This window comes from Microcaecilia unicolor, chromosome 2 (assembly GCF_901765095.1).
Source record: "Microcaecilia unicolor chromosome 2, aMicUni1.1, whole genome shotgun sequence".
NCBI classification, from domain to species: domain Eukaryota; kingdom Metazoa; phylum Chordata; class Amphibia; order Gymnophiona; family Siphonopidae; genus Microcaecilia; species Microcaecilia unicolor.
Genome location: NC_044032.1, coordinates 140,298,066 through 140,312,213, shown reverse-complemented (window position 1 = coordinate 140,312,213; position 14,148 = coordinate 140,298,066). Strand labels below are relative to the sequence as shown.

General features: G+C 47.0%; 1 protein-coding gene across 1 annotated transcript in view; it reads left to right on the top strand.

The window, feature by feature from the left end:
- Positions 1 to 14,148, top strand: part of CCNH (cyclin H) — a 103,507-nt gene that overhangs the window by 48,545 nt on the left and 40,814 nt on the right. The window contains exon 5 of the mRNA XM_030193364.1: positions 3,450 to 3,613. Within this exon, the coding sequence (XP_030049224.1) occupies positions 3,450 to 3,613 (164 nt within the window). The remainder of the gene's footprint in view (positions 1 to 3,449; positions 3,614 to 14,148) is intronic.

Here is a 14,148-nt window from a genome sequence, read left to right as displayed (position 1 = left end):
GGTCATTTTCGGCAGTACTCTTCCTTCCATTCTATTTTAGATCTAATAGGATGTTCATCGCGTTCTTAGGGTCGTAATTTTTTGTATGGGGAATCCTCGGTCAGTCATGGTGACAGTTCAGCGAGGGGAGTATTTAACGGCCTTGCATATGTCAGAGGCTTAGTTTCATGTTCCTATTTGGCAGGTTCATTGCAGATTCTGGTGCTTTACGATTCTAGGTTGACATTCCTAGTTTCGTGCCCTGCTCTTCGGTCTCGCGGCAGCTATGCGCACTTTCTCCTAAGCTACGGTCGTAGTAGAAGCACTGCTCATGAAACAAGGGATCATCGTTTTCATCCTTACCTAGATGACGGGCTAATTGGAGAGAGTCTTATCAGCAGAGTTCTCAAGTCATGCACCGGGTGGTGCATTTCTTACAGTCTCTAGGTTGGGTGGTGCATGTAGCCAGGCCTCTTATTGGATCTCTCTTCAGATATCTCTAATGTTCTCCCTTTAGTCAGGTTGGCGCAGAGACTTTCGTCTTCTCTGCAGCTTTATATTTTTCTTGGGGACCTTGAGTCTTCGGCCATTTCCTCGTTCTATTCTACAGAGTACAATTTTCCGGTCTAGTTCCCAAGAAGGACTTTTTCCTTCATCCTGTTTGGAATTTCAGGGTCATCAATCACGATATTTATGTATCATCTACTTATCATAAGAACTTTAGTTCAGTCATAGGGGTGCTTCTTGCAGTATACCTTTTGGCAGAAGCTTATTTGTATATGGTATTTTCTGTGGGACCACAGCATTTCGGTTACCTGCAGGTGAAGTTTGTTCCCTTACGGACAAACAAGGTGGGGAGAGTTATGTTGGTCTTTGCCATGGCAATGGGTTCTGCCATCCACCGCGGAAGAACTAACAGTATACTCTTGAGTTTGTAATCAGTGAGGCTCTTGTCATGGGTGGATATTCGTTTAACTGCCTTCAGCTGACCATGTGGCGGCAGTCGAATCATTACAAGTCATTTTTTCTTAGTTTTCTCACCCTGCATTTAAGTGAATGGACACTCATCCTTTCAGCATTGCTACCTCACTGCGACTCTTCAGGGCTATCTCTTTTTTGCCTTCAGCTTCACAAACATTTCTTGCTTCTTCCATCCAGCAACACTCTTGGCGGAGACAGGGATAGACACCATCGTTTAGCAGGGGTCTTTCTTCCGTCAACTCACTAGGCGTTGTCTTATATTTTAGAAATACATATATATATATATATATATATATATATATATATATATATATATATATATATATATTCCATCTTTCATCCATACCACACTTTATTTGGTCTTATGGTTTGACTCTTTTGTGAGTTTTCTTACTTAAGAACGCGTTTTTAAGCTTAAGTAGTTCTTTCTATGCGGCGGTTGCGTTGTTGAGCCTCGTCTCTCTTATTTGTTCTTGATTCATTTTTTGTTGGTTTTCATAAAGGATTACTCTCTTTTCTTCTGCAGTTTTTTGTTTTTTCCTGTTTTTGAGGCCCGATATGGCTTCGTCCTTTTGGAAGTTCTCGTTTACTTAAGGATCTTAGTCTCACAATCTTAATCTTTCAGCTCTCGTAGGTCCTCTGTTTGGCTTGTTTTCTTCTGGTGTCCTTTACGGTTTTTTCTCTTACAGCACTGTTTTTCGGGTAGCCCTTGTTTTTTCTTTCAGGGCCTTCACCTAAACCACGGTTTTCTTTTAGGTTTTCCTCTTAAACCACTGTTTCCTGGTAGCCATAGCCTTTTTCTATAATGTTTTTCCTCTTCAAGTAGTGTTTCCTAGTAGCCATTGTAGTAAGTAGATCTATGTGTGGAGTACTCCTACAGTTGGTTACTTCTTTTCGGCCTGCTGTAGTTTCGCGTTTTCACCTTTCCCAATTGGTGTTTTTCTTATTTGTTTCGTCCTTCTAGCCAGTAACATATGGGTTTGGTTGTTTCTAACCCGCTATATCGCGACGGATTGAGGAAATGAGAACTTCTATTTGTCTTCTCACTGAGAGGGCAGTTCCACAGAGTATTACAACATATCCCACAATTTCAGAAACGGGCCCTATTCTTACTACAGCGATTTTTGGTGCTCTCGGTGAGCATTGGTAAGATGGCCACCTACTCTTAGCTTCATTCTTTTGCTCATTGAGCCACACTACATGTTAGTTGTTGCCAGGAGGCGGCCTATGCAGTATGAATATTTCTATGCGGTTTTCGTAGGGTCCCTCCCTTCAGATTACTGCTTTGGTACTTCCCATCAGTCCAATCCTGGTCCGGTCCAGAGGGACGCTAAGGAAGGAGAAATTAGATCTTACCTGCTAGTCCCTCTGGACCGGACCAGGCCCTGCCCAGGTTCTGTACACTCTTTCGATTCTTTTATTCAGTAGCAAGTGTATCCACTCTGGAACTGGGAGGGAGGAGGGAGGGGCCCCTGGCACACACTCTGATTCTCACACACACACTCTCCCTCTCACGGACACACTCGCACCCAGTCTCACTCTCTCTCTGTCACACACACACACACACTCGCACATTCACTCTCTCTCACACAGTCAATCTTGCACACACTCTCTCAAACATACACACTCCGAGGAAAACCTTGCTAGCGCCTGTTTCATTTCTGTCAGAAACGGGCCTTTTTCACTAGTTATGCCATAATCATCTTTCCATTTCCCTAGCCTTCCTGGAATAATTAAAATTTCTCCTTCCTTTTTTTGACCTTTACTTCCCTGGCATAATCTTTTGTGTCTATTCCCCTGCTCTTCCTCTCAGTATGATCATCTGACCACATCCCCTTACTGATCAATCCAATGAGCAATGCTTCTTAACTGCAACTGATTCTGCCATCAAGCTGAGTAGAAGAAACAGTCAACACAAGGCATCTGTCATGGACCCCCTAAAAGTTTGGACCCTAGTACGTGTCTGATTTGCCTGTGCTTTAATTCACACCTTTAGTTAAAGAAGATTGAAACAGTACGCGCTTGACCCATTCAGAGGGATAGATTCTGCCAATTCTGTAAACAATTGAATGTTGTACTACTCTAGGGCTGTGATGCTTTCTGGTTTTTTAGATATAGCATTGTTTGATAATTAGATTAATGGATTCAAAATGCAGATTTTGGTACAATTTTAATGTTCTCCTGTAGTGTTCTGTGGGAGCAGAACCTTTAAAGAGCATTGTGGTACTTCATGTTTGTACTTAGCTGTAAAAAGCAAAGTGCTCGTGGAGATACAGTGCCTTCACTGCATCACCACACAGTTATTCTGCCTAGGTATTTTTGTGTTCCTAGTGCAGGGCAAGTTAATTTGGAGTGGAACACATTTTGCAGGACACTGAGCCACACCATGCTAAATGGATGTTTTTTTTTTTTGTCAGAGTGAGGAGTCTGTGAACTTGGGCGTGTTTAGATAAAAGCACCAGAAATAATATATATGTAAATCTTTCTAGACTCGGTATCCAATGTTGGAGAATCCAGAAGTTCTAAGGAAAGCTGCTGATGAGTTCCTTAATCGGGTAGCATTAACCGATGCCTGTCTGCTGTTTACACCTTCGAAGATCGCTCTTGCTGCCATCTTATCTAGTGCATCTAGGGCAGGAATTAATTTAGAAAGGTAGAAATTTTTTCTTTCTTTCTGTTGCTTCCACAAATCTACACTAAAACTTAGTTAAGCCTGGTCTAGTTTGCTAATTCACCATGTGGTTGCATTTTATGAGTATTTTGTGATGCACTTTGTCTTGTACATTTATTTCTATAAATATTTGTATGTGTTGCTCTCCTGATTTCACCCTAGAAGAACAATCTGAGAATACACACAAAAAATATGTTGAATTTTATTATGTGGGTACTTGAAGAATGCTGACAACAGTATTAATTAGAGGTATGGTTATCAGCTAAGCATCACAGTAATGGGACTGGGAATTTTGGTAGACAAATCCTATATAATAATTCTCACCTCCAACAGGATGTGCCTGGGACCGTGCCTGCCGGAAGTGGTCTGCTAGGCAGGCACGCACTGACCTCAGTGACCTCAGTGACAGACAATTTGGCAAAGCAAAACAATCTGAGTGCTGGCCATTAGGACACAGGGTTGATAGGAGAGTTTTAAAAGACTGAAGGAACCGAAAGTGTTAAATGGAGGGGGGAGTTCTGAACTATGAATGCTGGCCATTAGGACACAGGGTAGATAGGAGACTTTTAAAAGACTGAAGGAAATGAAAGTGTTAAACTGGAGAGGGGGGGAGGAGTTGTGAATGACTGAAAGACATGCAAATTTGGGACAGGAAAACAATCTCATAAGTACATAAGTACATAAGTAGTGCCATACTGGGAAAGACCAAAGGTCCATCTAGCCCAGCATCCTGTCACCGACAGTGGCCAATCCAGGTCAAGGGCACCTGGCACGCTTCCCAAACGTAAAAACATTCCAGACAAGTTATACCTAAAAATGCGGAATTTTTCCAAGTCCATTTAATAGCGGTCTATGGACTTGTCAATGCTGGCCATTAGCACACAGGGTACATAGGAGAGTTTTAAAAGACTGAAGGAACCAAAAGTGTTCGGGGGGGGGGGGGGGGGGGGGCAAGTTCTGAATGAATGAAAGAAATTAAAATTTACGAGAGGAACACAATCTGAATGCCGAGCATTTGTACACAGGGTAGATAGGACACTTTTTTTTAAAAAATGAAGGACGTGAAAGTATTACATCTTGGGGGAGGGGTGAGGAGGAAAGCGGTGGGGTATCCGGATACTGAGCGTTAGGGCCACGGGGGTACATAGACTTTTGAAAGCCTTAAGGAACCCAAAGTGTGGGAAGGAGGAGGAAAAGGAGGGGAGGGAACGGGGTGAGGGGCATTAGGAACAGGGGAGGGGGCCCTGTCACACACTCTCATTCTCACACACACACTGTCACACAGACAGTCTCACTCTGTCACACACCTGCACATTCACTCTGGCTCTCTCTCAAACATACACACTCCCAGGAAAACCTTGCTAGCGCCCGTTTCATTCGTTCCAGAAACGGGCCTTTTTTACTAGTTAAAACATAAGAAACTGTAGTCTTTTGTAGAATTGTTGTCTTTAGAAGAAGTTCTTTAGTTAATCTTAAGGGGAAATCTATTTTTTCCTTGTAAAGCATGTTTTACAGGCAGAAAAGGGTCCTTATAAAATAGCATGGCCAAATATGTACATACTAGTAAAAAAGGCCCGTTTCTGAGACCATTGAAACGGGCGCTAGCATGGTTTTCATCGTAGTGTGTATGTTTGAGAGAGTGTGTGTGTATGAGAGTGACTTTGTGAGAGGGACAGAGTGAATGTGCGAGTGTGTGTGTGACAAAGTGAGGCTGTCTATGTGAGAGTGTGTGTGTGATAATGAGAGTGTGTATGTGAGAGAGAATGACAGGGTGCTTCAGGGCCCTCCCCCTCCCCTTTTTATTCCCTTCCCCCCTCCCAGCTTCAGGGTCCAGGGTCCGTCCGTCTCTCCTTTCCACCGCTATTCAGACTGTTTAATTTCCTGATTCAATTAAAATAATAATAATTAAAAATCCATCTCTTGGCTAAGTAAAGTGCACAGGAATACAGTGTTAACACCCCAATATGCTCAACACAATTTCTATTAGTATTTCAGTAGGTTATAGATAAATCGTTAAATTTACATAATATCACAAAGAGGATAATGTTGCTTGCCTTTTAAAATCACACTTGAAGTCCTGTAATACTTACATTCATCTATAACGTGCATATTGGTTTTGTTTTGGCTCCCTGGCTCCCTCCCACCCACGTTCAGGCAGGCTGGCTGGCTCCCTCCCTGCGACGTTCTGGCTGCCTGCCTGCTCTCTCCCTCACATTGAGGCTGGTTCGCTCGCTCCCTCGCTTCCACATTCATGCTGCTTTTCTCCCTCGCTTTCTCCCAAGTCTCAGGGCTCCGCCCTCAACGTCATCGCGTTGTGACGCGAGGGTGGGGCGATAGCGATGCATTTGATGTGACGTTTTGTAGCGTATGAACCGGGTTGTGTAGATCGAAGCTCCTCCATAAGTGTATGCTCCGCCCTCAACGTCATCACGTTGTGACGCGAGGGCGGGGCATACACTCATGGAGGAGGCTCGTTCTACACAACTACATTTTTAGAACGTTTGGAAATGTGAGAGGGCGGGTGAGGGGGGTTGTGGCCAGTTGATGTGATCTTCTGTTCAGTTTGGATGGGCGTTGGATTTTATTCCTTGTTTGTGGGGAAGGGGGGGTTAACCTGTTTTTTCCGAAAGTGCTGATGCCCTTTTTCTTTCTTCTTATGATTTTTTTTTTTGTGCCGTTGGCAGGTTTTTTTGTTTGTAATACGTTGAAGGTGACGGTGACTCGCGCTGCTGTGCTGTGATTGGGCACGGTCGTTGGTGACGTCATCATGTCAGGAGCACGAATGCTTCAAGGTTTTTGTCCACGCTGCCAGCTTCAGAACGTTGGAGGTGCGTTTTATTATATAGGATAATTCTCTGAGGACAAGCAGGCTGCTTGTTCTCACGTGGGTCGACATCCGCATCGGCCCAGGAAACGGCAATTTTTTAAGCAAAAAATATCTCTACTATAATAAAACTCACCCTCAGCGTTCTGAGGACACTGACGTCAGTGAAGCCAAGCCCTGACTTCCTTCAAAAAGGTTCGAAGGTTCGTGGTGGTGAAGCCACCAAAATCGCTCCGGGCCCCGCCCTCGAGGGCGGAGCAATGGCAGAACAACGAAAGGGGTTGGCAGGGAGGGAGGGAGGCGGGGTGGAAATCGCTCCGGGCCCCGCCCTCGCGTCAAACGTCATGACGTTGGGGGCGGAGCCATGGCAGAACAACGAAGGGGTTGGCCAGGGAGGGAGGGGGGTGGCGACAAAAACCTTGCTAGCGCCCGTTTCATTTGCTCTGAAACGAGCCTCTTTTACTAGTGTATACATAAAAAGTTTTGCCAGAGTCTTATGGCGCGCAAATTGCTTGCACCGTGCATGCGCGGATGACTTCCCGCCTGTCGCACGAGCGTCTGCAACGAGGTGACAGGATTTTTCTTGTTCTCGTTTAGGCCCAGGAACAGAGTCGGACCTTTTTCGCTGTTTTCTTTTCGTTATTTGTAAAAAAAAAAAAAAAAAAAAAAACTATCTCCCGTAGTTCTCTTTTAGTTTTTTTGCCCTTTTCTAAGTTTTCTTTCTTTTCGACGTGGCCGGCTTTTTCCCTGTTTGTTTTGTGCCCTTTTTCTTTAACAGGCACAATCACGTCTTTTGATTTCGCCGAAGCCGTTTTTCCTTCCATGTCATCGAACACACCCAGCGGCTTCAAACGTTATACTTGGTGCAACCGGACCATCTCAGGTACCGATACCCATGCCTAGTGTATCCAGTGCCTTGGGCCCGACTATAGCCCAGCCGCTTGTAGTCTGTGTCTTCGTATGAAGAAACGGACTCGAGCGTCAAGCCCAACGAGAAAAGCTTTTTGGGGCTCGGTCCGGTCCTTCGATGTTGACGTCGATATTGGTACCGAGGTTGGCGACGTCGGGAGCAGAGGTAATGGCTGCTGATAGACCAACTCACGCTGGGAGTAGTGAGGCGTCGAGTGGGTCTCCACCTGCCTCGAGGCCTCCTGTTGTGCAGGCCCCCCGGGACCGACCTTCGTTGGATCCAGCCCCGAGGAGACGTGAGGATTCCACGTCCTCGTCGGTACCGAGGAGTCTCGATGACAGGTGTCGAGCGAAGGTGAAGGAGCACCGTCATCGTTCTCCTTCAGCACACGTTGCCGGGAGCTCCGGGGTGTTGAGAGACTCGGCATCCGAGAAGTGTCGGCGCCGAGAGGATCGCTTTCCCTCTATACAGGAGGTGCCGATGCGTCGGTCTAGCAGCCCGGTACCCGAGCCTTGACGGATTCTAACACCGCCTGCTCCACCGGCCCCGCAGCCTTCTCCGATGGCGGCTCTTGACGAGCGCATCCGGGTCAAGTTTCCAGAACTTCTGGAGGTACTGCTACGTCAGTCAGCTTCGGTGTCGGGGATGCTTACGCCTTCCGCACCATCTGCTGCAGCGATGTCTGGCCCTTCTCCTGCAGTGAGGTATCCGACCCTGGTGCTGCCTACGGCATCAGCGTCTGCTGCTATCCAGGTCGACTCTCCTTCGACTTCGGTGGAGGACGCTTTGCCTCAGTTCGAGCGGGAGTCAGCCTCTCGACATCGCCATCGAGGACATCGTTCCTTGGCGTCGAGGCAGGCTCAGTCTCGGAGTACCTTAAGAGAGATGTTAACCGATGCTGAACAGGAGCGTTCGTGGGAGGCAGAGGAAGATCCCAGGTACTTTTCTTTTGATGAGTCCTTTGGAATTCCCTCAGATCCTCCCCCCCCCCCCCCCCCCCCCACCAGAGAGGAGACTATCTCCACCGGAGAATCTATCCTTTTCGTCTTTTGTCTGGGATATGGCTGCGGCTATTCCCTTCCCTGTGGAAGTTGAGGATGAGCCCAAAGCTGAGATGCTCGAAGTCCTGGACTATTCTTTTCCACCTAAAGAGGCTGTAACAGTTCCTCTGCATAAGGTACTGAAGGAAGTCCTTATGCGGAACTGGTCTGCCCCTCTGTCTGGCCCCGTGATCCCAAAGAAGGCTGAATTCCATTATCGGATCCACGGTGAACCTGGATTGATGAGGTCTCAGTTACCCCACAATTATATGGTGGTGGACTCCGCCATCAAGAGAGCCAGGAGTACTAGAGACTATGCTTCGGCGCCCCCAGGCAGAGAAGCTAGGACTCTTTTCTTTTGGGAAGAAGACATATCAGGCCGCTATGCTTGCCACCATCATACCAGCTCTTCATGAGCGTACACTTTTGGAACTTGGTGAGGCAACTAGTTTGGTTGATGCACTCCCTCCGGAGCAAGCCAAGCCTTTTCGTCAGGTGGTCAGGCAGCAGAAGGTGTGTCGAAAATTCCTGGCCAAGGCTACATTCAACACTTTTGATGTAGCATCCAGAATTGCTGCTCAAGGTATAGTGATGCGCAGACTCTCATGGCTGCGTGTCTCTGACCTGGATCATTCAGTCCAGCAGCGAATGGCGGATGTTCCTTGTTGTGGGGACAACCTTTTTGGTGAGAAAGTAGAGGATCTTGTTGATTAGATCAAGAAGCATAATGATGCTATGGATTCTCTCTCCTGCCGGGCGTCTTCTGCTTCTACCTCCTCATCTAGGAGTTTTTTTGGGGGGAAGAGGAGTGCTCCCTATTCCTATCCTAGGCATAGGTACTCTCCTGCTTCTCGGCAGCCGACCCAGGCTCAGCCCCAGTGCACTCGTTTGCGTCAACAGCGTGTGTCCAAGGCCCATGCTGCTCCCCAGCAAAAGCAGGGGATGGGCTTTTGACTGGCTCCAGTTGAGCATAGCCTCAGTAAAAGTGTCTGTACTGGACGACTTGCTGATTGGGGGGAGGTTGATATTTTTTCACCAAAGGTGGCCTCTCATAACCTCTGACCGGTGGGTCCTTCAAATAGTCCGGTTAGGATACACCCTTAATCTGGAATCCAAACCTCCAAATTGCCCACTGGGAGCTCATTCTTACAGCTCCCAGCACAAACAGGTACTTGCAGGAACTCTCTACCCTTCTAAAGGCCCAAGCGGTCGAACCCGTTCCACTAGGAGAAGAAGTGCTGGGATTCTATTCCAGGTACTTCCTTGTGCAAAAGAAAACAAGGGATGCGTCCCATCCTAGACCTAAGGGCCCTGAACAAATTCCTAATCTGAGAAAAGTTCAGGATGGTTTTCCTGGGCACTCTTCTTCCCATGATACAAGAGAACGATTGGCTATGCTCTCTGGACTTAAAGGACGCTTACATCCACATCTCGATACTTCCAGCTCACAGGAAGTATCTTCGATTTCGGTTGGGAACACACCATTATCAGTACAGTGTACTGCCCTTTGGTGTGGCGTCTGATCCCAGAGTGTTTACAAAGTGCTTAGCGGTAGTCGCAGCGTCGCTACGCAGACTGGGAGTTTGTGTTCCCTTATCTCGACGATTGGCTGGTAAAGAGCACCTCGGAGGTGGGCGCTCTACAGTCCATGCAAATGAATATTCAGGTGCTAGAGCTACTGGGGTTCGTGGTCAATTACTTCAAGTCCCATCTCATCCCAGTTCAAAAGTTGGAATTCATTGGAGATCTGTTAAACACAGACAGCTCGAGCTTATCTTCCCGAGCCAAGGGCAGACAACCTCCTGTCCCTGGTGTCCATAGTTTGAGTGTCTCAACAGATCACGGCTCGGCAGATGTTGAGACTTCTAGGGCACAAGGCCTCCACAGTTCATGTAACTCCCATGGCATGTCTACATATGTGATTGGCTCAATGGACCTTAGCTTCCCAGTGGTATCAAGCTGCAGGGAATCTAGAGGATGTAATCCAGCTATCCATCGACCTTCGGAATTCTCTTCAGTGGTGGATGATCCGATCCAATTTGACCTTGGGACGTGCAGTCCAAATTCCTCAGCCACAAAAAGTGCTGACGACGGATGCATTCCACCTGGTGTGGGGAGCTCATGTAGATGGGCTTCACATTCAAGGACCCTGGTCCTTTCAGGAAAAAGGTCTTCAGATCAATTTCCTGGAATTAAGAGCGATCTGGAACGCTGTAAAAGCTTTCAGAGATCAGCTGTCCAACCACATCATTCTGTTTCAGACAGACAATCAGGTTGCCATGTATTACACCAAGAAGCAGGGGGGCACCAGATCTCGCCCTCTGTGTCCAGATGTGGCTTTGGGCACGCCGTCACGGCATGTTTCTCCAAGCCATTTATCTGGCAGGCGTAAACAACAGTCTGGCCGACAGACTGAGCAGGGTAATGCAACCTCACGAGTGGTGGCTGAACATGGGCGTTGCCCGCAAGGTTTTCCGTGCATGGGGCACCCCCTTGGTGTATTTTCTTGCCACTCAGATCAATCACAAGGTCCCTCAATTCTGTTCCAGGCTTCAGGCCCACGACAGACTAGCGGCAGATGCCTTCCTCCTGCATTGGGGATCAGGCCTTCTGTATGTGTATCCTCCCATACCTCTAATAAGGAAGACTTTGCAGAAACTCAAGCAAGACTGCGGAACCATGATTCTGATTGCGCCCTTCTAGCCGTGCCAAATTTGGTTCCCTCTTCTTCTGGAGTTGTTCTTCGAGGAACTGTGGAAATTGGAGTGTTTTCCAATCCTCATCACCCAGAACGAGGGGTTGCTTCTACATCCCAACCTCCAGTCTCTAGCTCTCATGGCCTGGATGTTGAGAGCTTAGAATTCGCCTCCTTGGGTCTCTCCTGAGTCTTGCTTGCTTCCAGGAAAGATTCCACGAAGAGGTGCTACTCTTTCAAATGGAGGAGGTTTGCCGTCTGGTGTGAGAGCAAGGCCTTAGATCCTCTTTCTTGTCCTACCCAGACCCTGCTTGAATACCTTCTACATTTATCAGAGTCTGGTCTCAAGGCCAACTCTGTAAGGGTTCACCTTAGTACGATTAGTGCTTATCATCGCCGTGTAGAGGGTAAGCCTATCTCTGGACAGCTTTTAGTTCGCTTCATGAGAGGTTTGCTTTTGTCAAAGCCTCTGGTCAAACCTCCACCAGTGTCATGGGATCTCAACGTCATTCTCACCCAGCTGATGAAAGCTCCTTTTGAGCCACTGAATTCCTGTCATCTGAAGTACTTCATCTGAAAGGTCATTTTCTTGGTGGCTGTTAACTTCAGCTCGTAGGGTCAGTGAGCTTCAGGCCTTAGTAGTGGATGCATCTTATACTAGGTTTCATCACAACAGAGTAGTCCTCCGCATGCACCCTAAGTTCCTGCTAAAGGTGGTGTCGGAGTTCATAGAAATATGATGGCAGATAAAGGCCATATGACCCATCCAGTCTGCCCATCCTCTAAAACCCTTAATTCTTCCTTTTCCTAAGCGATCCCACATGCTTATCCCATGCCTTTTTAAATTCTAGAACAGTCCTCGACTCCTCCACCGGGAGGCCATTCCACACCTCCACCACCCTTTCTGTGAAATAATACTTTCTTAGGTTACTCCTAAGCCAATTCCCTCTTAACTTTGTCATATGTCCCCTCATTCCCTCCTTTTTCCTGCTGGTCATGCCTCTCTTTATGTACCCAAGCATCCTTCTGGCTTTGGCCGTCGCTATTTCTACCTGTTTGAAAGCTTTAAGGTCGTCAGACACAATCACCCCCAAGTCCCGCTTTTCCTTCGCACACTGAAGCACTACACCCCCAATACTGTACCGTTCCCTCAGATTTTTGTTACCCAAGTGCATGACCATGCATTTTTTGGGATTACACCTTAGTTGCCAAATATCAGTCCATTCCTGTAGCTTTGCTAGGTCCTTCCTTATGTCATTCACACCCTCCAGGGTGTCCACTCTGTTGCAGAGTTTAGTATCATCTGCAAAGAGACAAACCTTACCAGACAGCCCTTCCGCAATATCGCTCACAAAGACGTTAAAAAGAGCTGGTCCTAGGATCGATCCTTGCGGTACTCCACTGATGACATTCTTTTCTTCAGAGCAAGCTCCATTTACCACCACCCTCTATCTCCTACCATTCAACCAATTTTTTACCCAATCAGTTGCTCTAGGTCCCACACCGAGGGCACTCAATTTATTTATCAGTCACCTGTGTGGAGCAGTGTCAAAGGCTTTGCTGAAATCCAAGTATACCACATCAAGCGCCCCTCCCACATCCAACTGTTTGGTCACCCAGTCGAAGAAGACAGTAAGATTCGTCTGACATGACCTGCCACTAGTGAAGCCATGCTGCTTCGGGTCCCGCTTTCCATGTAGTTCAAGAAATGTCACAATCCTCCTCTTCAGAAGCGTTTCCATTAGCTTACTCACCACCGAGGTCAGACTGACAGGTCTGTAATTCCCTACCTCCTCTTTACTTCCACTCTTGTGCAAAGGAACCATATTCGCCCTTCTCCAGTCCACTGGGACCACTCCAGTTTCTAAGGAAGCATTGAAGAGGTCCGTCAGTGGAGCCGACAGAACTTCTCCGAGTTCCTTAAGCACCCTCGGGTGTATCCCATCAGGCCCCATTGCTCTGTCTACTTTTAGTTTGGCAAGCTCCTCATGAACACATTCCTCCGTAAACTGGTCTTGGTCTGCCATACATCCATCCCCTTTAGCTTTTGTTTTCTGCAGCCCTACCCCCCGGTTTTTCATTCGTGAGCACAGAGCTAAAATAATCCTTAAGCAGTTCAGCTTTATCCTTATCTTCCACATATTTCTCTCCCTCAGCTTTGAGCCTCAATGCTATTATGGCACTTCCTCTTGTCACTTACATATCTGAAAAAGGTCTTGTCCCCCAATTTTACCATTTTAGCTATCTTTTTCTCCATTTACTGCTTCGCTTTCCTGATAGCTTTTCCAGCTTCTCTTCACTTATTTAGGTATTCTCTCCTGTCTTCACCTTTCTTAGTCGTCTTATAACGTGCAAAGGCTAGCCTCCTTTCCCTTATCTTTTCAGCTACTGCAATCGAGTACCAGAGAGGCCTTCTTTTCCTCTTACTTTTATGTAATTTTCTAACATAAAGGTTAGTTGCCTTTAATATAGCTCCTTTCAGTCTTGTCCATTGCTGTTCTACATCCTTCAGCTGTTCCCATCCCGCTAACTGTTCCTTGAGAAATTCCCCCATCTCGGCAAAGTTAGTTCCTTTGAAATCCAGGACCTTCAATCTCGAATAAGCCCTCTCTTCTGTTTTTATATTGAACCATACCATAGGATGATCACTAGATGCCAAATGGTCCGCCACCTTGACGTCACAAACGTACTCTCCATTCGTAAGCACCAGGTCCAGAACAGCTCCATCCCGTGTCTGTTTCATTACCCACTGCTGGAACAATTCTTCCTGTAGGGAATCTAAGATCTCTTTGCTTCTAGCCGACCCCGCAGCCGGGACACCCCAGTCAGCATCCAGCATATTGAAGTCACCTATCAGTAGTACTTCCCCTTTCCTAGCTATCTTGCGAATGCGTTCAATTAAGTCCCTGTCCATTTCCTCCGACTGTGAGGGAGGTCTGTATATCACTCCGATATAGATACACCTCCACCCTTTTTTCCTACTCTGTCCTTTCTGAATAGATTATAGCCAGGTATAGCAACATTCCAGTCATGGTTCTTCGTGAACCA